Genomic DNA, 23,965 nt, shown 5'->3' with positions numbered 1-23,965 from the left:
AAAACATCCCCATCTTTTAGATCTCTTGGCAAAGATATATAAACCTCCAGACCCTTTTTCTGGAGGTTCTTTGCCGCTGGCAAAATTGCCTTTGCACCTGCTTTTGATTTTAGTGCCACTTATGCTATAAAGACAGTTTGCTCTACTGGGAAACGAAAAAACTCCATATCATCAGTGGAAAATAAATATAAATTTGGGATTTGCTTAAAGAAGGATAAAATAGCCTCCGCTTCAAAGATTCATAGTTCATGGCCTTCGTTGAGCTTTTGAACCAGAGTTTTGGAATAGCAAAGGGGGTTTGCCCATCTTCCAAATTTGATGCTTCGGTCTTGGATTTTGAGTCTTCCGACTATTGAAGCCCCAACATCAATATCACAGTTCGACTCACCCACGACACTGCTCGTAAGACCCCTTATAGTTCCGAATTCTGCTTTTCTCATCTGTCTTTTTTGATAGGGCACACGTTGTGATATGATCAGTTGATGGTTTTATCACTTTGTTTTAGGAAAATAGGTGGCCATGCATGTTACTGAGTTATGCAGCATGTTTTCCTGCATAGATACAGTATTCACCTGTCGCTGATCATTTCCTGCCTTTTTAGGTCCATCGTTCCCCAACTGTCGTGCACTTATGGTGTCCTGTTCTGATCCTTCCTTTAACATCTCTGTTTGTAGCCTAATACTTACTCGAACTACCTCTACTCCTTGGGATGATTCAATCATAGAGTCCTTTAAGTGCTTTCTATTTCGTGTACGATAACATTTTTTTCTTGATTCAAGGAGAGATTCTCCCGTGTTTCTGATGTTTCTTCGATAGATTGTTTAGGCTCTCTACCTGCCGGGTTTAGGTCGTCTACTTATGGTGTTGTTAGAGCCTTAAGGAAGCTTACTGTTCATGTGTTACACATTTTTTGATGTGTAAACCCGCATTTCCTGTGGGTTTCCGTGTGTGTATGGGCTCTGTGTCACATTTTGTTTGGCAGGCATATTTGTTTATTTTCCCTTCTCATTGTCCGTTTCACTTTGCTGCGTGCGTCAGACACGCGGCATTGGTCTGACAGACATGGTAGGTTCCACCAGCACGGGGAGCGGGCCTGTCTGTGAGGTGATTTCAACTAAGGACCAGCGCAAGCCCCCCCTGGAGGTGGAAATAAGTGGAAGGTCCCCAGGGAGCATAAGAGCCCCAAGGGGATCCTCAGGAGGGAGACCGCCAGCAGATACGAGCAGAAAAGGAAGTTCTGGACCTTCACGGGGGCTTCCAGGCCCTATGTTGTGTCAGGGACATCCCCCGTAGGCTGTCCGCCTTTCCAGGCTGGCATTTCTCTATCCCCCGCCCGGGGTCGAGAGAGTGTGCCAGTACATAATCAGAAGGAGCACTTGGCGGGTGCTGTACCCTGCTTGCCACCGCTTGTGAGGGAGAGAGCTGAGCTGGGTTCTCGCGCTGCGTCATAGCCGTTAGGTAGGAGAGCAAAAGGGTGAGAAAGGGACACTGTGTACTGCATGTGCCGGCATTCGGCAAACACGTGGGCCATGGTTGACTGGCCGGAAGGTAATATTCTCCACACCTGTCACAGTGACTCTGAGTATGGTACGCTACACGTAGCTCTGCGGATGCATGAGGATGAGGTAACTTACCTAATAAAGGTGTGGGGTTGGCCGACTCAGAGGACACATTGAAAGGCATCAGTGGTGCCCAGAGGGGGTTTGTCACCCTAGTTTGGAAGTGTCCCTCTAATTTTCGGAGGCCCATTTTGGCCCATTTGGTATGTTAGTATTGTGCCACTTCTCTCGGTTGAATCCGTACTTGGGGCAGTGTACTACGCATTTCTGATCTTAGCCCTTAGGCAGCACTGTGGGGAAACTGAAGATTCCTGCTAGGACATATCTGAGGGGGCTCGCCTAGCTCTGTTGTAGAGGTGGATTACGGCCCAGTGGCTTGACTGGGTGATTGGTGGATTGGTGTACTAAGTGTTGTACGTCCCAGTGGTAGTCTGCAGCTACCAGTTATTTAGGGAACGCTGGTGCGACCTACTGAATTATTTATTTACTAAATGTGAATGCCTTGTTCCCAGGTGAACCCACTGATCTATTTAATTATTTATTTACCAAATGTGAATGCCCTTGTTCCCAGGTGACCCCACTGATCTATTGAATTATTTATTTACCAAATGTGAATGCACGTTTTCCCAGGTGGCCCTGCTGATCTATTTCATTATTTATTTACTAAAGGTGAATGCACTTGTTCCCAGGTGACCCCACTGATCTCTTGAATTGTTAATTTACCAAATGTGAATGCACTTGTTCCCAGGTGACACCACTGATCTATTTAATTATGTTTTTACCAAATGTGAATGCACGTTTTCCCAGGTGACCCTGCTGATCTATTTCATTATTTATTTACTAAAGGTGAAGGCACTTGTTCCCAGGTGACCCCACTGATCTCTTGAATTATTAATTTACCAAATGTGAATGCACTTGTTCTCAGGCGACCCCTCTGGGTCTACTTAAATATTACTGTAGCAAATGTGTGATTATTTAATACTGAAGGTAATGGAAGGAGGACTTTGAAGCATTGATTACTTTCATGTACTAGCAGAGAGCGCTTCCGCTAGGAGCACAGTGGTGTAATATTACTCATGTATACAGAGGATTGGTTTGACAAATTCAATTATATAAACAAAAGCTGTTAGAAAAGTTGTTATATGAAACCAGACTGTGTCTGTTTATTTAACCAGGTGCACCAGTAGATCTGTTAGTCGTTTGGGCTGACCTACTATAGGCCCTCATGAGGGTCCCTCCATCATTCACCTGGGTTTTCATTGTTTGCACATGTGCAGTAAGGTGTTAGACTCCTATGCTCAGGTCTCCTACAGGTTGCTGTTCACTCATTCCTACAGACAAAAAAGGGGAGAGACACTTTATAGATGTTTTTGATTTTTACTTTTTAAAATCTCCTTCTTATTCACTGGGGGCGATGATTTAAGCCTCTTTTTTCTACACTCCTTTCTTTTCATTTCCCTTTTTCTTTGATAGGTCTGCTGAGCACCTTCTGTCCATGTTTTTCCGTATGGCTCTTGAATTTCAACCACATTAGGCGCCTGCTCTCGTTGGCTCCCTGTCACATCAACTCCCCCCTCAGCTATTTGTGCCATTCTTCTGAATTCTTCCAGGGGCGATTCTGAAAGGGGGGTGTCATCGAATGTGTGACTCATCCCATCTTCTGCATGTATGTCTTCTGGTCTATTTGCTGTATCACTTGATCTTTTATGCTTATTCCTAACCTTGCACATTGTTTGGCGGAGCTCTGTTCCGTCATTCCTTATGTTTCGTAAGGTTTCCAGAATTGCGGTTATGTCCAGTCCTTGTTTAGTGACCTCCATTCTTATATCACTGAATGCTGATGATGTTACCGTATCAATGGTTACTTACACCCACTATGGATGAATCACAATTAGCCACTTCTCTTGTAAGCTCCAGCAGAATTCCTGCATGGGACTGGACCTCGCACTTGAATAGATCAAACATGGTCACTTGTGAGTTTAATACAAAGTTCAATATGCTGACCGTGTCGCCTCACTTATTTGCTGATTCTTTTGGGCAGCTCCTTGTATTTCCTAGTCCCTCTTATCCTGGAGGTTTTGCCTTGGACTTGATCCCGATGTTAAAAGGTGTTCCGGTCCTGAGACTCCTGATGGTATTTGTTGGACCCTCTCTGCCGTTTTGGATACCTGCCTCTCCTCATTTGTTGTAAATCACCCCAGGGGGCAGTCTCCATCCAATTCATTCTGCAGGCATCGACTAGGAGTTTTCTCAATAACTCTCTCATCCTGATCAAGCTCTCCTAAGCTCTGATGTCTTTTCCCCCAAAGCAGTCCTTTAATCCTTTTTGGATTTTAGAGGTAGTTACAGTGTATTCCAAACCTTGGTTTAGTAAGCACTTCGGGTCTAGGAGGACCTCTCCACATCTTTCCTGATTTTCCTGAGCCCGATTAGACTCGTACGAGTGGATTTGGGCATTTACTGTTATTTCCTGTCTTGTAGCCTGGAGCACAGCGTTCTGATTTGGCTCTACCCTATCTATTATATTTGGAGCTTCAGTATATGAACCGTCCCATTCTGGTGCCCTGATATCGTCTGCCATGGCTCCACTATGTAGATTGTACTTTGTCATTTACCTGGGTCTCCGCTTTATTTCCCTCCAAGGGACAGTGCTGTAAAGGGATTGAGGTAAGGGATTGAGTTTTTAACTATTCAGTTGTTTAGGCTTTTTAATCTTTAGGCTTTTTGAGCGTATCCAAGTCCCCCAAGTCAGCTCTGTTTGCCAATGCTTCACTTTTATGTAGGTCTCCCTTGCTCTGTGATCCCGGATAGATCGTCCCGGAGCACAAAGAGAGAGGGTTTTATTCACTCCAAACCAATGTTGTCATTCCACTACAAAAGAATGTGCGTTTTTCTCCCGGACTGTTTGACAGTTTGGCGTCTCACTATTTCAACACTCCTGGAGTTGATGATTGCTTAATATACTCAGAGAAAAGCTAATGGTAATGGGAGCGTTGTTCTATGTTCACCGCCCGTTTAAATTGCCCGTCAGCTATCCAACAGCATGCACTCTGGCCGCTCACCGCCTGCCAGTCAAGCGGCAGGCTTTATGTTCTTGTAATCGGGCTCCATGTACCTTCTTACTGCGGGGTCCTACAAGGCTGTAGAGACCTTCCACATCACTTCACCACTCGCCCGTGACGCCAGAGACCAAAAGACTCTGCACCCGACCCGACTCCGTGAGACTTCTCGGATGCAAGTCCTTTCGGGTTTCCAATGTGGGTACCTTATGACTCTTTGATGAAGCCCGATCAATAATCCTGCGCTTAATCCCCTAACTCCTCCTGCCTGTACTTTATGAGCTCCTCTTCACTTTACCGGTTGTTTGTTCCTTAATTATATTGTGCGTAATATATCCTGAGTGCATTTGATTCTATGGAGATGAATTGTCTCGCGTGAGTGAGTACAATTGATATACTTCATATAAAAATAATACCTTCATAACAACAGGTCTGTGATTAATATCCTGAAGAAACTGCAATGTAGGATATCACAGTGCGTGTGTGCGTAAAGAGTATAGATGTTTGAAATTAAAGGAAATATTACTACTCAAATGCAAGAAAAGGTTCAACACTACACTACAGTACACAGCTGCAGCAGTAGACTGTGGCACCAGCCTACTCTGGCTGCAAAGTTACGAGGTTGCATCGGGACCAAAGAAGTGTTCCAAATCATCTGACGCGGGACTCCTGAAACCTGATGATAGCGCTACATTGAGACCCAGTTGCTACCAGGGCAACGTAAGCTGGCACCCTACCATTGAATGCATGAACGTACCCTCGTAAATGGCATGCTGGCCCCTTAGGTTACACTAACGTATCTTAACGTGCAGTGATGAAATGACCAGGTGCTTTTTCTATCTTTTCGTTAAACGTTATTTATTTTTGCCTGCACGTCTGTCTTCGAATCGTGACAGTTCCTAATGCACACGATATTTGTTCTGGAAATAACTGGTGTAAGCCTGTATTAATTATATGGTGAACAATAGTACCAGAAATACGTGCCTGAGAAGTGCAACATTCTCAATGGATGTGTTGGAATACATATGTACATTTGCTTCCTTTAATGTGAATGTTTTAAAACTATTTGCAGTTTGTGTTATAAGTTCTTTTTTTTTAATGAAACTACCTACATAGAGGACTGAGTACATCGCAGACCAGAGATGCTGTGGCAGAAGCCAGATGTCTGGACTGAGTTTCCCAAGTAGATCTTTAAATATGGACCCATTGCCACAGCCCTAATGAAGGAGAAGCCTGAAACCCTGACAGTAAGGGGCCATGCGGACCCTCTTGCCCATGCTCGCCGGTACTCGGAGAAGCCTTCACATGTAATGAATCCACTCTCTGGTGTGCTCCCTGCTGGTTTCTCCATGAGGAGGTCCTCACCAATTCTGATACTCTGACTGCAAATCCTCTGAAGATGTCATTTCACTGAGTGTGTGCATGTGGGGATGTTGCATGCATCTCTCAGAGAAGCAACAGTGGTATATTCTGTGGCATGATTTCCGGCATCTTGCAATTCCTCGTGATTCAAATGGTTTCTGTCCCGATGGAGTCTATACATGTGCCCACCGCAGTGATGCAGCTTCTGTGGCTTTTCAATAGCAGACTTTTTTGAGGACAAAAGAAAGCAAGCAAAACATGTATACTCTTACACCATTAAGGTTGGCGTGAACGCCATCTGTGTAGTAGAGAAACGACTCTGGGGCCTTTCCTTTTGAGGAAAGAATGCAAAGACACTGCGTCCATAGAAAGTTTCTTGATGGCCTGTCCACAACTGACGCTCAGGTTGGCTAAGGTGCCCTTCGTTTACTGTTCAATTGTAGCCCACCTGGCCTGCATGTTGGTTGTTGTACCTTCCCAAATGTATTCTAGTCTGTGTTCTGTTCCCAGTAAGCTGTGCATTTGAAGCGGAACTGCCTGGATGGAGTGGTGGTTCAAACGATGGACTCCCTTTTCTCAGTTCATCTACAAGATGCTTACATACATAGACCTATCCAGCCGAGACATTCACATTGCCAATGGTGGTGTCGAGACTAACAGTAATGAACCCCTTCTGTAACTGTAAATGTGCCCCCAAAACCCCAAGGTTTGGGAATGGTAATCTGCAACACAAGCATGCCTATTTGTAGCCTTTCCTCTGGGGTTGCTCAGTGCATTTCGCTGGAACCAGTGATCAAAGTGAGCGGGAATGGTCGGGAACGGTGTTGCACTACTTTTATTTTGATCTCATTACCATTCCTTTACTTTTTACGACCATATTCACCATTCTATATAGAGGATTTGGCCATTCATGTCCCAGTGCAAGTGTAAAGTTGCAATAGGAGCCTTAGTTACTACCACTTAGATTACCCGGCCGCATCACCTTGTCACATGTTGCCCTATGTTTCCACCTTCCCTCTGCCCTGCCGAAACCACAGTTCCACTACTTTGTTCAGTACACTTCTACCACTGGCTGGAACAGGCAGATTCTCTCGTTTCATAGTCTCTTTTCATTTAGAAACAGAGAGTCGCTGATTCAGCAAAAGGCTGGCCTCTGTGCTGCCCAGTGGCATGATTAAGAACGGGAATGGACAGGTAGGGGGAGTGTAGAATTAGCATTCTTAAAGAAGCCGCCTCTGGTCCTTCCCCCGGGTAGTGGCACTGCCCTACAGTTTGTAATAGGAGAACTTATTGACTGTGGTATTTGTGTTACTATTTCAATAATTGTTATTGCTCTCCTTCTTCTCTTAATTAGTGTTAAAGAAAAATAGCCTAGAATAAAGAAAATTGCCTATCTTACCGGTGAGCAGCTGCATGTCCGGCAGAGGTTCAGAAAGGACACCGCGACACTGCTCCTCCACTGGAAGGGGGATGACCATCAGACCATCTGCCAACTGGGGGAAGTCTTTGATGAAGTTATTCTCCCTGCAATGAAAGAAATAGAAATGGTCATAAACAGTCGCATCAGGACCGACATGGTGCAGTGGATCAGGCAGCAAAGACTAGCAAGGATTCAGAAAGGGAAAAAGGACACAGCCTAATGGGCAGGGTGGCTGCTGGAAAGTGATTCATTAGACCCTCTGAGATAGCTCACCTGTCTGCCAAAATCTAGGTGTAACCTGTTCATCGCAATGTCAAGTCCCTTCCTGACGGACTCAGCATTTACTCCTTTGTGTCCAATGTACGAGTGCAATTCAGTACGTAATAATAACATCAAGGTCAAAGTGCCTACAGACAATGCAGATTGTGGTGCACACTATTTTAATTATTGTGGTTGGTTTGGATTTAAAGGGAATGTATTTAAAGGCAATTCATAGTGAGGGCAATGCCCTAGGTGGAGGGAAGGGAGTAGATTCATTGGTCTACTACACAGATGGCAGGCATACCAACCTTAATGGTGTAAGCTTAGAAAGGTTTTGCTTGCTTTCTTTTTTAAAGCACACCATAATATTGATGGTATTTGGTGAACATGCCACAATTACAAAGATGTTCACCTCTGACGCACTCATGATCCCCAATTAGGGTGAAACCTGTATGTGGTTGGTTTTTGCCTCCTGGAGAACTGGCCGTCTTGCATTGATAAAGCTACATATGTAGCAGCACTGCCATCAAAGACAACAGCAATTGTCTGAATTGGGCAGAAGAAAAGTGTTTCAACTAACTGGACCGCCAGTGATGTCTACAAGGTGGCGCTGTGTCATGTGTCTCTAATCAGCTGAAAGGGTTTAGGAGGATTTTTTCTTACTTTTTTTTAAACCCATTACAATATTGGTGGTGTTTTATAGCCCTGGTGGTAGATACACCGGAGAACCACAGGTCAGCATCCCAGGAACTAGCTGTGCCTTGTGTCCTAAGGTGCACTTCACTCAAAATGGCCACCAAAGCCAAAATGTATTTGGGGTTGATCGTTTTGCATGCAGAAGGAATGTAACCTAGTAGTCTGGAGTAACTTGCTCCGTCTTATGCTCAGACCAGTACTGAAGTGCAAATGCTTGGTCCACATCTTTGGAGGTACTGTGGATTACCAAAAAACAATGGAACCGGATGCACCCCAGAGAAACTCCAAGTGGGTATGTGTAATTCATAGCTTTCAGTGAAACCCTAAGTGCTACAAGTATCTAGATATTATGGCTGCAAGCTCAATGTGCCAAGCTATGCTTCACTGATGGCAACCCATGGGGCTAAAATATCTCTGGATTACTTATCTCTCATTCTAGAACAGGTGGCAGGGCAGCCTCTTTTGGGGTGATAGCAATAGTCATTTGTATGTGCATTTTCTCCTGTAACACTATAGCAGGCTACAACCAGTGCAAAGGAATGCAGGAAGGAGTAATTAACAGTGGTTATGAATAAGTCATAGCTTTGCACCCATCACTTGGTTAAGCTGATTTAGCTTCTCAGTGGACCCATTGACTAATGCGTTTGAGAAGGTACAGTCTAAGTGAAAAAGGGTTTGCAGACTGGAGACTCACTGGCTGTATTCACAAGAAATATCTGATTACTGTCACTTAGAGGTTGGAGAGTAAATAAGCCTGGGTGACACATATTTATGATCAGTGACCAACCTGAACTCCAGCTCTTCAACCCTAAAGTGTTTCATTAAGGACGTGCCTACATTTGACAGGTTACAGTATAAGAACTAAAACGTAATGACACATTGGCCCTCATTACGAGTTTGGCCGTCTTGAAATAAAGGTTCCGGTAGCAACGTACCGGCACCCTTTCCGGACTGTCAAACTATAAATGTGCTGTTAGGGGCCCTGAACTACCGGCAGGCCTACCCTACCGGGAGTTCAGCCCCTATTGGCATGTTTTTCACTGAAGCACAGGCACCGTTAGTAGTGGTGCTGTTGCTTTAGGTTTCCCATTCCATATTGGACTCATTGTAAATGGAAAGGGAAATAACTGTACCGCCGCCTGTGATAGCCCGGTAGCACCGGGTTGTCGGTTAGCGGTAACCTGCCGCCTACCAGTGGGTTTTACCGTCAACCTTGTAATGAGGCCCATTAACCTGACCTTCTTTGTGTCCCCATTGCATTCAACATTGGTCCATTTAAATATCAAAATAACACCAAGATGTCAAAGTGGAGTCACTGCATGAGAAGAAATTGAGTAAAACTAGACTAAAGTGGGGAACATCGAGCCACAGGTATGAGATCTGTGTCCCCTCTTCTTTATCGTATTCAGTGATCACAGTAATATAACTATTTTACTGCGTAGGTTATTGTGCATGCCTGTTGCCGAGAGTGCAAAGGAATAACAAAGAACAGGCCTGAACACAACTAAAGAATCTGTACTGCATTCAAAATTGGCCTCATTGGATGTCCCCAAAAGTCAGCTGAAAATATTAAGACCAGTTTTAGAAGTAACAAGGGAACATTGTTGCAACAACACATCGCAGTGTGCATCCAAAGGTGCCTGTGATTCAAGTGGCGTATCCCATAAGAATGAGCGAGAACTAAAGGGTCAATGGAATGACCATGTTAACCCGATGGTGGGTCTGGTACAAGATGATATTTGACTTTTATATCCCAGCCTAGAGAAAAAGGCAATGTGGGCCCAGAGAAGAACTGTGCAGGGCACATGCAGAATATCTAACTTTGAGACCATTTCTATTAAAGGGCAGAGAAAGAAGTCAACTGAGCAATATCCTGCGAGGTACATGTAATAATAGCATACCCGGCCGGTCACACATCTACCAAATCGGGTAAAGCCATGAGTCATGCATGGTTCATGAGTCAGCAGTACTGAAGTCGATGAACTTGTCGTGAGTGAAACACAAGTGAACAGTCAGAGTAAGTCACACTGACACCCGCAGAAGCCAAGGAATCTGTCACTCTGGTAAAGGTGATCCATGCTATTTTAGCACCTTATAACATTAAAAAATACAAAAAACAAAACCTCAAACAAAATGTGACCCTGCTTCTCCTCTCTAGTTCCAGTCATGCTATGTCTCGGGCTTCTTCCCCATTTGTACCCCAACCAGCAGGTTTACTGGAAATAAACTTGAGCTCAGAGTACCAGTCTCAGGTTTTATGCTTATATGCAATGCGTGTTGCGACCTCAGAGTTATATAGGTGTGCAGAATTTCTCCAGATACCAGTACTAGGAGGCAGTAACTAGCAGTCTCTGAGTTGCTGCTGGTAGAGCCCACTCTGGTACAGGTTCTGGGTACTGTTTGCAGGAGCTTCCTTGGCTCGCCTACGTCAGCTGTGGTTGGGCACCAAACACAGTGTAACCCTGGCTATACCAAAGTCGATGAATATGAATATCCTGTTAAAGTGAATGAGTTTATTGAAGAAATACCTCTTTTATTGTACAAAAATAATAGCATGCAGTATGAATAAGGACCCAGAAAGAAAGGTAGCAGTCTCTAGCCTTAGCCTTTGAAGGGTTCTGCGTGTAAACAGTGTGCAAAGCAATATGGACTACCAGAGCCATAGGGCAGCATGGGGGGTGAAAGTGGTAATGCTTTCCTCTGAAGGGGGACTTTTTACATTTGCAGTTTCATTGGTTTCAGTTGCTTGTGTCTCTTGGATGGATGATTACCTTGTGACTGCATATTTCTTCGTACCCCGCATCACTCCTGAGACAAGATGATTGAGTTTGGAGTAATATTAGGTGGATTAAGGGCCTCATCATTGCTAGTGTTTCGTGTTCCATGTCCGTCACCTTAGAGTTGAGATTATTGCATGCCTCTTGGTATCAAAAGGGGTGGATGTTGTGGTTGGTCAGAACCCTTTTAGAGGAGCAGCTTGCAGCTGGGCCACTTATTCTTTAATGCTGGAAGGCCTCCTTTTCCAGGTCCCGGAGAAACGGCAGCTGGTGGATCCCAAGAAGTTGCACAGGTTTCCCTGAGGTCTTGATGAAGGTGGATGGTGTGAAACTACAAGGCACTCTATGATGACCTATGTACACAGGTCCTCGACATGGATCCAATGAGGTAATTTCCTGGATAACCCAGCTCCACTCGGTGGTTGTGAAATTTTACAGTATGGCAGCAACAGGCTGGGATTCTTGGCATTGGTTTCCACTTTAGATAGGTAAGATTTTCATTGATCTGCAGACTGGCAGAAGCCAGATCCTTGGCGCAGGTGCCCAGTGACAGGCCTTCCCCACAGGAATTAACTGGACACTTTGTGCAAGTCCTGTGTTGGAAGATGTCTGTTCTCAATTCTTTGTGGATCCCTAGTTAAATTCAAAATATTTACATAGTGGCCCAACTCCCATGGGCGGGATTGGCATAAAACAGATGCAAAAGCCACAATCACACTTGTGCATTAATTTGAATTTAATAGTCTTACTTTCTGCCAACTGCATCCTCATCAGACTTTGCGAGTGTAGCACTTGGCACTGCCCTGCTGCAAATATGTTGCTGTATTTGGTGAAATAGAGAAAAACATCTCCTTTTAGGTCGTACACTGCTTCTTGGAAGAAAGGTGGCGTTACACATTTTTAAAGTAAAGTAAAGTTTACATTTTCTGTCGCAAAGCACTCTGGTTATGACCTCACGCATAGAGAAGATTGTTCTGGGGACCCAGAATTGATTCATTAAGGTAGGCTTAGACTAGACCAATCACTGGGGCCCATTTGACTTTAAAAGAGGTCTAGACACCTCTTTTGGGCAGATCATCTGCAGACTTCCTTATGAGTAACAAGAAGAACTCAGCATTGGACCCTGCTAAATGTACAGTCTGCCTTACAGCTTCCGCCACTGAAGGAAGGCTAAGATTTCCAAAGAGGGAAGCAAGAGCCCTCTCTTAAACATCCCTTAGGGAACAGAGCGAGATACTGAATGCAGAGGACCCTGCAGCAGCTCCACAACCGGTACCCAGCCAGCTCAGAGCATGCCCTGCTAGGCTCTGCAAGCAAGCTTCCTAGGTGGGAAGTGCCAGAGAGTCTCTGTACCAAACCAGGGACAAGGCCATTGCCTGCAACACTCTCCTCACCTTTGGACCATCCACCTTAAAGGACGGCACACGCCCAATGAAGAAGCTAGGAAGAGTGCAGTGACAAGCATCAACCAGCATACGCCTTAAAGGACATTTTTGAGCCAGTCTAGCCCCTTGAGCTGCAACCGACTGCACCCCTGACTGTTGTCACACTGCAGTCGCTAACATCGTCTGAGATGCCTCAACCAATGCTTCAGACGCACTAACCAGCACTGAGACAACGATTTCTGACCCTGTGCTGCCGGGTAGGCTAGCCAGTAGCCATACGTCCAGCCTCGCTCGCCGAACTGCTTGCCGCCTGATACCCGCAGCTGTCTCCCATCTTGAACTCTATTGCAGGAGCTGCAAAGCACCCTGAAACTGACTTGACCATGTCGAGCACCAAGAATTTCTACAAGCACATGGTACATTGTGTTTCTGTCCCTCTGGTTCTTCTTCGAAGGCCCCAGTGACATTTTATTACCCATTGCTCCCTTTGTGCTGAAACCAAGTATCCTTGAACTATTGTGATTGATTACTTTACCGACTACCCTCCTGTCAGTATCCAGGGAGCATCCCTTTTCCTTCTTAAAACTGTCTGTCTTCTGCAACCTTGACTAGACAGTCCCTTTTATCATTGGGTAATAATTGTATTTTTGCTGCGTTTCAACTAACCAATGATCCAACGACCTTGCAGAGATAAGCCTGCCATTCTGTCCATGTTACCAAAATTGGACAAAGAGATTTATAATTTGCTTGTGTTTCCAATCTGTTCGGATCCTTTCTGGTGTACTAGAGGTGTGGGGCGGATTCATTGTTTAGAAACTGATATTCTTCCCTGGACCGCTGGTGCCCCGGAAGTTGATTTGTCACAGCTTGTGAGTGAAAGGAGGATGTTTAAGTAGAAGGAGGGGTGGAGTGGTAGTAGTAGTGTGGAGGAGAGTGTAGTAGTGTGGAAGAGGGAGTAATAGTGCAAAGGAGAGAGTAGTAGTGTGGAGAAGGAAGTAGCATTGTGATGGAGGGAGTACTAGTGTGGAAGAGTGAGTAGTAGTGTCATGGAGAGGGGAGGAACTTCAAAGGGTGGAGGTAAGACTTAGAAGGTGTGAGAGATATCGGAGGAACAGAGGAGGAAGACTCAAGGAATAGAGAAGTCATGTGAAGTTGGAGGAGGGAGAGTAGCAAGAAGGGAATCTCATGAAGTGAGAGAGATAGGCAGACGTGGGTATGATAGAAAGTAAACCAAATCGGGAAGAGTGTCTGAAAGGAACAATCCAATATTCCTATTTAGATAAGTAACTCCTTGATAGTGTAGGGCCAGCATAGAAAGTCCCTGAGGGAGGTTAGACAGATTAGCCTTCTGTCTTTAGGTCGTAACCGTAATTATAAGGCCGAACCTAGACAGTTGTGGGTCAATATTCGGAATCTACTAACCTGAGGACTAGGGGCACCTAGGTTAGGGATGATTGGTGTTTTTTGGATGAGAGAAAGAGGGACACCCTTAAGGTCATAAAAAATCTAACAAACACCCTTGAACCATCTCTGAGATTCACAGTGTTTTCTTTGTCATCTGTGACATATAGCCATGTTTCTATTCTGCGGGTAAAGTGTCCGATAGGCCCAGCCACAGGGCAGACTCACTGGCTACTTTGGGTGGCCTGGCATGGCCTGCGGCATAGCCAAAGGCCATGCCCGGGCAGTGTGGCCATAGGCTGTAGCCACGTTCTATGGAGAGCCAGTGGCCCAAGGACCTGCTCTGGGGGGTGAGCGGATGCTGGGCCTGGCTGTAGACCAGGTCTAGTTGCTAATTTGGGTGACTTGGTAAGACCAAGAGCATTGACCAAAGGCCCTGCCCTAGGTAGTGTGACAACTGGACATGGCTGTCATCAGTGTGCTTTAGATGCCAATAATGTCAATGATGATGTAATAAATGATATCATCTGTAATGTCATCATTGTGCTCATGGGATGCACAATGTGGAGCTCAGCATTAAGGTGCCATAGCATTCCAACACTTACTTCATTAAACAATCACCTTAAAGTCATTTGATCTTAATTTGTTTCACAGAAAACAACATATATATTTACATATATGTATACATTCACCAAAAAAAAACTTAGTTAAGGTACAGTTAAGTTGAGCAGATTTAATACAACAAAACTCTTGAAATTCAGCGGATGTGGGAAGTCATGACCAGCTTAACTGAGCGCGCTCCCGTTGATGTCCCCCATAATGCTATTTTGTATATCATTGTGAATCCCTTCTCGTATAATATCTATGTGCTCATGGGTTTTGCATCGGGAACTTGCGGAGTTAAACTGATCACGACTTCCCAGATCCACTGAATTTCAAGGGTTTTGTTGCGCTAAATCAGCTCAACTTAACTGCACCTTAACTAAGGTTTTTCAGTGAATGGCAAGGGTATTAAAACGTTTTTTATGTGCCCTTAGCCATGGCCTTTGGTTGTGTCCACTGTATAATTTAAAATACTACTTTTCTTTCCTGCTCACTAGTCATGGCCTTTGCCCATGACTATTGGCCCGGCCTTTGGCTGTGGTCCCTTTACATGCTCCACCAATAGCTTTCTTCCAGTACCACTAGCCTTGGCCTTTGGCCATGCCTGTGCCCATGGCCTTTGGCCGTGTCCACTCTACATATTGCTCCAATAGGTTTCCTAAATGGGCTAGCCAAGTCCTTTGGCCATGGACAGTGGCCACAGCCTTTCACCATGGACCCCATGACATGTTGCCCCAATAGATTTAGTTGGGGACCACTAGCCATGGTCTTTGGGCAGCCATGGTCAGTGGCCACAGCCTTTGGCCATGTCCACTTTCCATGTTGGGCCAAATACTTTGGGACAAAATCTGTTTAGCTGTGCTTTGGGAGCGATGAATTTCTGATGGACTGCTGCTTCGGTAGGTGCCTATAGGTGTCCTCACAACCTATAAACTTGAAACATGGAACAATGTGGCACCTCCAACCATGCGCTTGTCCCTGAATGCTAGATGATTTGATTTGAATTATTTGTATATACCACACAACAAACTGGATCATACACTGGTGCAGTTGGAATCAAAAACTGGGAGCAAAATTAGCAGTACAAATAGGTTTAAGTGCTGATGAAAAAGTACAAAGCCAACAATTAACCACATCTACTTTAACAGGAAGGTTTTTAAACCTGATTTAAATATTTGTCAGTTTGCCTTTCTTAAAGGGATGGTCTAGTAAAAATTTTTATTTAAAAAATAGATAGGCCACATAAAACAAAATACTAGCATCCTCCGTTTTAAAACTTCCTATGTAAAATTTTGAGCTATTCAAGCTCAAAATTCGAAAAAGCAAGCACAGGGGCGCAGCCATTTTGTGAAATGGAGGCCCTCCTGTGCTGGCTTTTGCTTTTGCGGCACTAATGAAGGAAAAGCCAGCCAGCTGTAGTAAACAAAGTCTACCGCTGGGTGGCTTTCCCTTCATTAGTGCCGGGACTCGGAGGACGCAGACCGGAGACCAGAGCAGGAAAGCTGCAGCTGAATCTCGGTAAGTGCTATTTATTTTTTTTACAAAAAATAAGCACTAGCTGCGTTTTTTTTTCTAAGTTTTCCGGGCTGGAGGAGCCCGGAAAACTTAGAAATAAAACCGCAGTTTTAAAAACGTTGTATTTATGTTTGCGGTCGCTTTTGAAGCGCCCGAAATGGAAAAGCAGATTCAGGCAGACACAACGCGGCATTGCGGAAAACAACCGCGTTGTGTCTGCCTGAATCTGCTTTTCCATTTGGGGCTCTCGGGCTCCCCGGGGAGCCCGAGAGCCCCAAATGTAAAAGCAAATTTAGGCAGACACAATGCGGCATTGCGGAAAACAACCGCGTTGTGTCTGCCTGAATCTGCTTTTCCATTTGGGGCTCTCGGGGTCCCCACGGGGAGCCCGACAGCCCCAAATGGGAAAGCAGATTTAGGCAGACAACGCAGCATTTAGCATTTCCCATTTGGGGCTCTCGGGCTCTCCACGGGGAGCCCGAGAGCCCCAAATGGGAAATCAGCTGCAGGTAGAAACACTACGCGGCATGTAAACATAACCGCGTGTGTTTCTGCCTGCTGTGGCTTTCACTTTGGGAGCACCGGAGACCCAAAGTGATAGCCACAGCAGGCAGAAACACACGCGGTTGTGTTGGAAAACGCTGCGGTTTTTCTTTCCAAGTTTCTCAGGCTCCTCCGAGCCGGAGGAGCCTGAGAAACTTGGAAAGAAAAACCGCAGCGTTTTCCAACACAATAACGTTGTATTTATGTTTGCGGTCGCTTCAAAAGCGACTGCAAACATAAATACAACGTTTTTAAAGCTGCGGTTTTATTTCTAAGTTTTCCGGGCTCCTCCAGATCACTGTCTACCCATCTGGGTGATCGGGGATCTCAATGCTAAGATAGACACAACATCAGAGGGGTTCCCTGATCCACACAAGTCTGCCTCCTATGATGCATCATCTGATATTAAAATGAAGTGGGGATTCCCAGACCCCCCTTTGTTTGCATACATTAACTTTGGGTTTCACCCTAAGTTAACAGGGCAATCCAGACATGGACCCCTTACTCACTGTTCTTAGAGAGGCAACAGTTTCACCTCACTGATGATGCCCAACAAGGCTGAAACACGTGTATGGGGTTACTGATGGTACTCTTGTTCAGAGGAGAATTGCCTAGCATTTCGGCGCTGGACTGCCCCTGGGCAGGACAAAGGCTGATATGCGGGGAAATTTCTTCTCTGTGAAAAGGACAGTGAGCTAAAGACTTGGTAGAGTCTCTCCCAGGGGTTATTCACCCAAGAACAGGACATTGGGCTGTGTTCGTGCTGGTAGAGAGATTCCCAGACCCCCCTTTGTTTGCATACATTAACTTTGGGTTTCACCCTAAGTTAACAGGGCAATCCAGACGTGGACCCCTTGCTCACTGTTCTTAGAGAGGCAACAGTTTCACCTCACTGATGATGCCCAACAAGGCTGAAACACGTGTATGGGGTTACTGATGGTACTCTTGTTCAGAGGAGAATTGCCTAGCATTTCGGCGCTGGACTGCCCCTAGGCAGGACAAAGGCTGATATGCGGGGAAATTTCTTCTCTGTGAAAAGGACAGTGAGCTAAAGACTTGGTAGAGTCTCTCCCAGGGGTTATTCACCCAAGAACAGGTCATTGGGCTGTGTTCGTGCTGGTAGAGAGATTCCCAGACCCCCCTTTGTTTGCATACATTAACTTTGGGTTTCACCCTAAGTTAACAGGGCAATCCAGACGTGGACCCCTTGCTCACTGTTCTTAGAGAGGCAACAGTTTCACCTCACTGATGATGCCCAACAAGGCTGAAACATGTGTATGGGGTTACTGATGGTACTCTTGTTCAGAGGAGAATTGCCTAGCATTTCGGCGCTGCACTGCCCCTGGGCAGGACAAAGGCTGATATGCGGGGAAATTTCTTCTCTGTGAAAAGGACAGTGAGCTAAAGACTTGGTAGAGTCTCTCCCAGGGGTTATTCACCCAAGAACAGGTCATTGGGCTGTGTTCGTGCTGGTAGAGAGATTCCCAGACCCCCCTTTGTTTGCATCATCTGCTAATGCACAGGGCAAAGCCTGGGGAGAGATGTTATATACACATAAATTCATTATTCTAAATGGACATTGTGCTGGCAATGCCCATAAATCCTATACAACTGTGCAACAGTGCAACCACTCTGGATTATGTCTTTGTCAATCAGATGGCACTGGGATATGTGGATAACATGGCCATTCTGATGAGAGAGGCAAGTGACTACATGCCGATATGTGTAATGCTAACAACTAGGAGAAGTGTTGAACAACATGACCTAAATGGTGATATCTGCTTAAGCCATGGTGCCAATAGAGTCCAGCGGCATAAAACAAACTTATCTAAGGGCAAGCATGTCATGGAAAGAGAATTGCCACTCTATACTGAAAGGTGGACAAGGTAGCATGAGCATAGCAAACCTATTTCATTAGAAGACTTCTCAATTTTAATTATGAAAATCAAAGAAATCACGAAAAACAAAGGGAAAACCAAGAGCCCAACCGAAAGGTGGAATAGAGGTGACCACAATGGTCGACGCTATGTCAATAAAATTCAAGATACCAAAAAGAAACTTCGACATGATATTCCTCAGCTACTCTCCAGAACCATGAGCGATAGGACAACCATCGAGTTAGCCTACCAAATTAAAATCGGGGCAGGCTGAGAGCACATCGGTTAAACTGTGAAAGAGAGGTCTGGGTTAGTTTGGAAAACAAGGACATGTCCCTGGCGAGAAAGTAAAAGGCTGCTGGAAAAACCCATCTATCTATCGAATGCCCGCCATGCTAGACATTTCAGCCAAGATTTTTGCTAGAGTTTTGCTGAACGAGTTAAATCAGTGGATTGAATTGCACAGATCCTACCTTCTAATCAGATTGGTTTTAGAGGACATTCCAGTACCTTGCATAATCTTATTATTCTGGTGTCTGCTGTGGAATATGCTTGGAAAAGAAGCCAACTTCCAGTATACGGAGCATATGTAGATTTCAGTGCAGCCTTCGACACGGTCATGAGGAATCGCCTATGGACCAAACTGGTGGCGTGGAACATTCCCCATGGCCTTTTAACCATGATTATGCAGCTGCACTGTAACACTAGTGTCAGAGTATGAATGAATGGGGAGGGTCATTTATCCAGTATGTTTCCCACATCCACTGGGGTTATGCAGGGCTGTATTCTAGCCTCAACCCTGTTTAATCTTTATTTAGCAGATCTAATCAAATTTCTGATTCCATCTACTGCGAGCCCAGTGAAAGTTGGTGCATTGAAAGTGGGCTGGCTTGGCCATGATGACGACTCGCTATTATTGGACCACACCTCTAGTTGACTACAAAGTATGATTGATTCACTGTGTGAGTATGCAAAGCTCAATGGCATTCGTATTAATATTGGTAAAACAAAGATCATGGCTTTTTTGGGTAAGAGTAAATGTAAATCTAAATTCACGTGACAAATGTATTAAATGCCTGTGGAGATATGTTTGGGAGTGGTAATTGATGATAAGCTGGATTCGGCTACACATTGGAAGGAGATTGAGGCAAATTGTATGAGAATCTCTAGGGTTCTGAGTAAATTCATTGGTAGGCAGGGTGGTTGTTCTATCAAAACCATTGTACTTCTTTACACATCTAAAATTGTTCCATCTATGCTCTATAGAGTGGAAGGGTGGGGTGAAAGGTATCAAGCAGAAATCAATAAACTTGAAAGTAAAATTCTTTGCTTGCTATTTAGAATGCCCCGGTCACTCCCTGTAGAATACATGCACTTGGTATTCACTCTTATAAGTGTGACAGTGGTGTCCTCTAAGAAATCGACCATGTGCTATGCAAATCTGTTGCAACTGGATAATGGGATGGTAATGGTCGAATTTTTTTTTAAAAGCTAAGAGTTTGGATAACTATGAACTGTCTGGCATCTTGGGGAAACTTCAGACCAAATACACATAATGGCTGGTGGGATTTTAAAAAAACACTCCTAGCTCAATCTTGACAGCGCAAAAGAAATGGGTGGAATGTAAAACATGCAATTACATCAAGGAGGTGGACATGGTTAGGTTGGCATCCAATGTGAATAGTGGACCTTTCATCCAACATAGTATTCAGTCTTTTCATCGAAAAAGGATTCATAAAATATTTTTCCATCGAAATGTACTCATTGAAATGCTTTTCCATCGAACAGAATATTCATTGAATTTGTTTCCATTGAATTTCCAACTCAAACATACCTTAAAAATAGATGTATGGATGTTTGGGTTGGAAATTCAATGGGTCGAGGAAAGGGTTCAGTTTTGAAAATGGAGGTTTGAGGGGGTTTGTGGGGAGTACCCCTCAATAAAAAATAAACACTACACAAGTTAGAGGGAGCTGTCCAGTTCTGAAATACATTTTAACTGTATTGAATAGATTTCAGCTCTGGACAGCTCCCTGTAGCGTTATGCATGTTTCAGCAGCGAATTGCCATTCAAAAAATGTAAAGTGTTTATATAACGAAACTCATTTCGATTAAAGGGTTTCAATGTATAAACACTTTACACTTCATGTATGGCAATTCGATGAAACATCTTTCAATGGAAAAGATTTGATGAAACTAATCCTCGATAGAAACATTTCAATGGAAAGACATGTAACCATCCAACACCGGATGAATCGGACACATCAGCCTCATGGATGCCTACCCAAGCAGTAACGAATGGAGACAATATCTGTTCAAATTTAACATCACATACATTTTTGGAAATTGAAGGTGCAAAATTTGGCCTAATACGATCAGCACACCTATGTAGACTATGTGGGGAAAATACAGTGCAATCCTCTAGTCATATTATGGTGCATTGTGAAAGCCTGAACGCTTTGCAATCTTTCTTTACATATGAAACCTTATAATAACTTGTTTACTGATAAGGAATTGCATTTATATGGGGTAGTTTAATGGATGGTAATGATGTGAACTGCATATACCATTTGATGAGATTTTATCAGAAGTGTATTGTGATTTTAGATTAATTGCTTTAGAGTATTTATTAATTGAGTGACTGTATGATATTAGAAAGAAGTAGGCATCATTTCTAGTATTTTAGCTAAACATGTATGTTTCATGTATATACAAAGTCAACTTGGCTGCATGTACACTAATAAACAAATTACAAATTATGTGCCAGCATGGGGCCACATTTATTTGGCAAGCGCAATGGTATAGTACGTCATCGCGCCTTAAAGGGGACACACATCACATTCATGAAATCCCCTTTGCACGGACGGTCATTAGGATGGCGCCTCGTGCATCCCCTCATATTCTGGGGATTCTCTGTTTATCTATTTGTCTCCACAGGGCATGTTGCCCCTGTAAAGTCATGGAAGCACATCCTGCACTGATAGGAAGGGAGTGAATCACCCCCAGAGGCTGGGATAAAATGACAACACTCAGAGGGTAAATATCACCTGTGCTAATAGAGATTTGGGTCTGCCCAGCACACGTAAAACTACATTAGCACAGAACAACTATGCAGTAATTTCATTTATGAATTAAGCATGAATGTCTTATTCCTGAAATGGTTAGACGGAGGCGTGCACGCTGCACTGTGCACTGTCACTTGTGGGAGCCCTCCTCCCTACTACTGGCGCTAATGAGCTCCCCTGGGATGGAGCAGAGTGTCTGAGTGAGGAAGCCATAGAGATAGAAAGGGGAGGTGGCTCTTTATTTAGAGAAGACGAGTGGAGCCGGGCAGGCCAAAAATACACAAGGTGGAATATTAATATGACAGATAAACAAGGTCGGGTGGAAGGAGTGACAGGGGAAATTTCCAAATGACATCCTGTCCTTTTCTGCCATGGCACGTATTTACACCCCCGCTCACCCACCGCCTGCCATTTCTCTCCTTGTAATTCTCTTCACACAGGGCCTCGGTACGGGAGCAGGCTCCAGGCACACTGACCTCATTATCCATGTGGTTAGTGGAGGTCAGAGACTGCAGCCTTCACATTCTGTAGTCCTTGCTGCCTTGGGCTGAACCCAGGGCAGCAATAATGGGTCCTCTGCAGCGGAGTTGGAGGTGGGGGCTCACGTGCAACTACTGTCATCTCAGAAGCGAGGCGGCAGAAAATAGAAGAGATAACTTTGCCAGTGTGCATCGAACACTGAAGCGCTCATTGGTACACCTCAGTTCATCTATCACAAGAGCTCTAACTTATATAACTCAGAGCATCTAACACTTGAGAAATCACTGATGCTCTGATCAGATTAGGATAAAATGGGGTACGATGGGATATCTCACTGAGAGATCTCTGTAGACGCCTCATTACAGGTTCGCTGTTCCGGAATCACCAAACTACGAGTTCTGCGGGCGGTGCCGTACTGCCCGCCAGGTCTGACCTAGTGGGCGAAACGGCACCATTACGACATGGTGCCGGTGCTTCCGGGATCCCCATTCCCGTGGAGTCCAATTATCCAATTGGACTCCACGGGAAATGGGGATTAACAGAATTGGCAGTGCCGGATTTACCAGACCACCGGGGTTGTAATGCCCAGATAAATCTGGCAAGTCCGGCGTCGGTAATTCTCTATGGGTCTGGCGGCAGCCTGCCAGTTTTACCCGCATGGCTACCGCCAGACTCAAACTCAGTGCATGTAACAAGCTATCAGCTAAGTGCATGCCAGTGCTGTTACTGATGCCAGGTCTGGTTGACAGAACTCAGTCCACCTAACAGTGGAACTCATACTGCTATAAATCACACAATCTAATTACATCTGTCACTGATAGATCCCCACAGCTTGCTGTACCTGTTTAGGTTTGTTAGGATACAATGGGCCTCATTACGAGTCCGGCGGTAACCCGCCGGTACCAGCGGTGGGTTGCCGGCAGACTCGTAACATCGTTTCCATCACCTGAGATTCCGGTGCCCCGGGGACATTGTGGCGGATATCAGGTGGCAGAAAGTAGAAGTCCCCATTCCCATGGAGGCAGAGTTGTAGTGTGGAGGTCCGGAAAGGATACTGGTACGGTGTGACCGGCACCCTTATTTCTGGACTGCCACACTTGTAATGAGGCCTCATGTGTTTTGTTCCCAAATCTAAATGAATGTTAGCTTGAGTCTGTGCTTTTGATTTGCACCTTCCTTATGCTTGTGCCCCCGTAACTCTCTCCCCCACACACTCCACTCCCTTCCTCATTGCACATAAACCAAACGCTGCTCCTTCCTTGTGTTTTTTTTCCATTCGCAATTCTCCCTTAAAATTGCAATCTTGTAACAGAGTATGAATTTCAGTTTTAGCATTTATGTGCATTTATTCACAGCATCCTTTCATTTTTGGGACCTGATGCCAGTTTCTGTTATACTAGCTGGGTAGGTCATGTTTGTCAGGTTATATATTATGTGATGTTTCATTATGTCATTTTGCATTAATGTCTAATATTTATGTCCTTTGAAGCAGCCATAAGGTGGCACCCACAAAACACCCATATACGTAAACCACTATTGTGGCATTAAGTTTATGAAAGATGCCCAACGTGGACCTACAAATAAAATCTGGTAAGCAAACTCTACACCCCTGTTTTGACCAAAGATTCACATGCTGGCCTCTACTAACAGGACATGGTGACTGTAGTCCAGGTCGCAAAAGATGTACAGGGCTGGGTTGTGTAGGTTAACTCCCAAAAGATCCCAGCCTGAGGCTAATGGGAGACCTGCCTCACACACCACTATAGCCATCCCATAAAGTTTCTAACAAGTTACACAAACTTTCAGGAAGCCGAATCCATTTTTTTTCTCGAGGATGCATGGTTCAAAACCCACGCTCATTTAAAAGTACCCATAGTTTCCTCAAGGCCATAAAATATGACCATGTGTGGCCTAATGGAGTAAATAGAAGTGCTTAGCCCTCCTGTTTTATTGGGCATGGTT

At 44.7% G+C, this 23,965-nt stretch overlaps 1 protein-coding gene across 3 annotated transcripts in view; it reads right to left on the bottom strand.

Moving 5' to 3' along the window:
* Window positions 1-23,965, bottom strand: part of ASTN2 (astrotactin 2) — a 3,972,579-nt gene that overhangs the window by 1,063,982 nt on the left and 2,884,632 nt on the right. For all 3 annotated transcript variants that reach the window (XM_069609664.1, XM_069609663.1, XM_069609665.1), the window contains one exon: window positions 7,380-7,504. In XM_069609664.1, coding sequence (XP_069465765.1) covers window positions 7,380-7,504 — 125 coding nt within the window. The remainder of the gene's footprint in view (window positions 1-7,379; window positions 7,505-23,965) is intronic.

Source organism: Ambystoma mexicanum, chromosome 8, assembly GCF_040938575.1.
Source record: "Ambystoma mexicanum isolate Mex_15411 chromosome 8, UKY_AmexF1_1, whole genome shotgun sequence".
Lineage (NCBI taxonomy): Eukaryota > Metazoa > Chordata > Amphibia > Caudata > Ambystomatidae > Ambystoma > Ambystoma mexicanum.
This window is presented reverse-complemented; position numbering and strand designations above follow the sequence as displayed.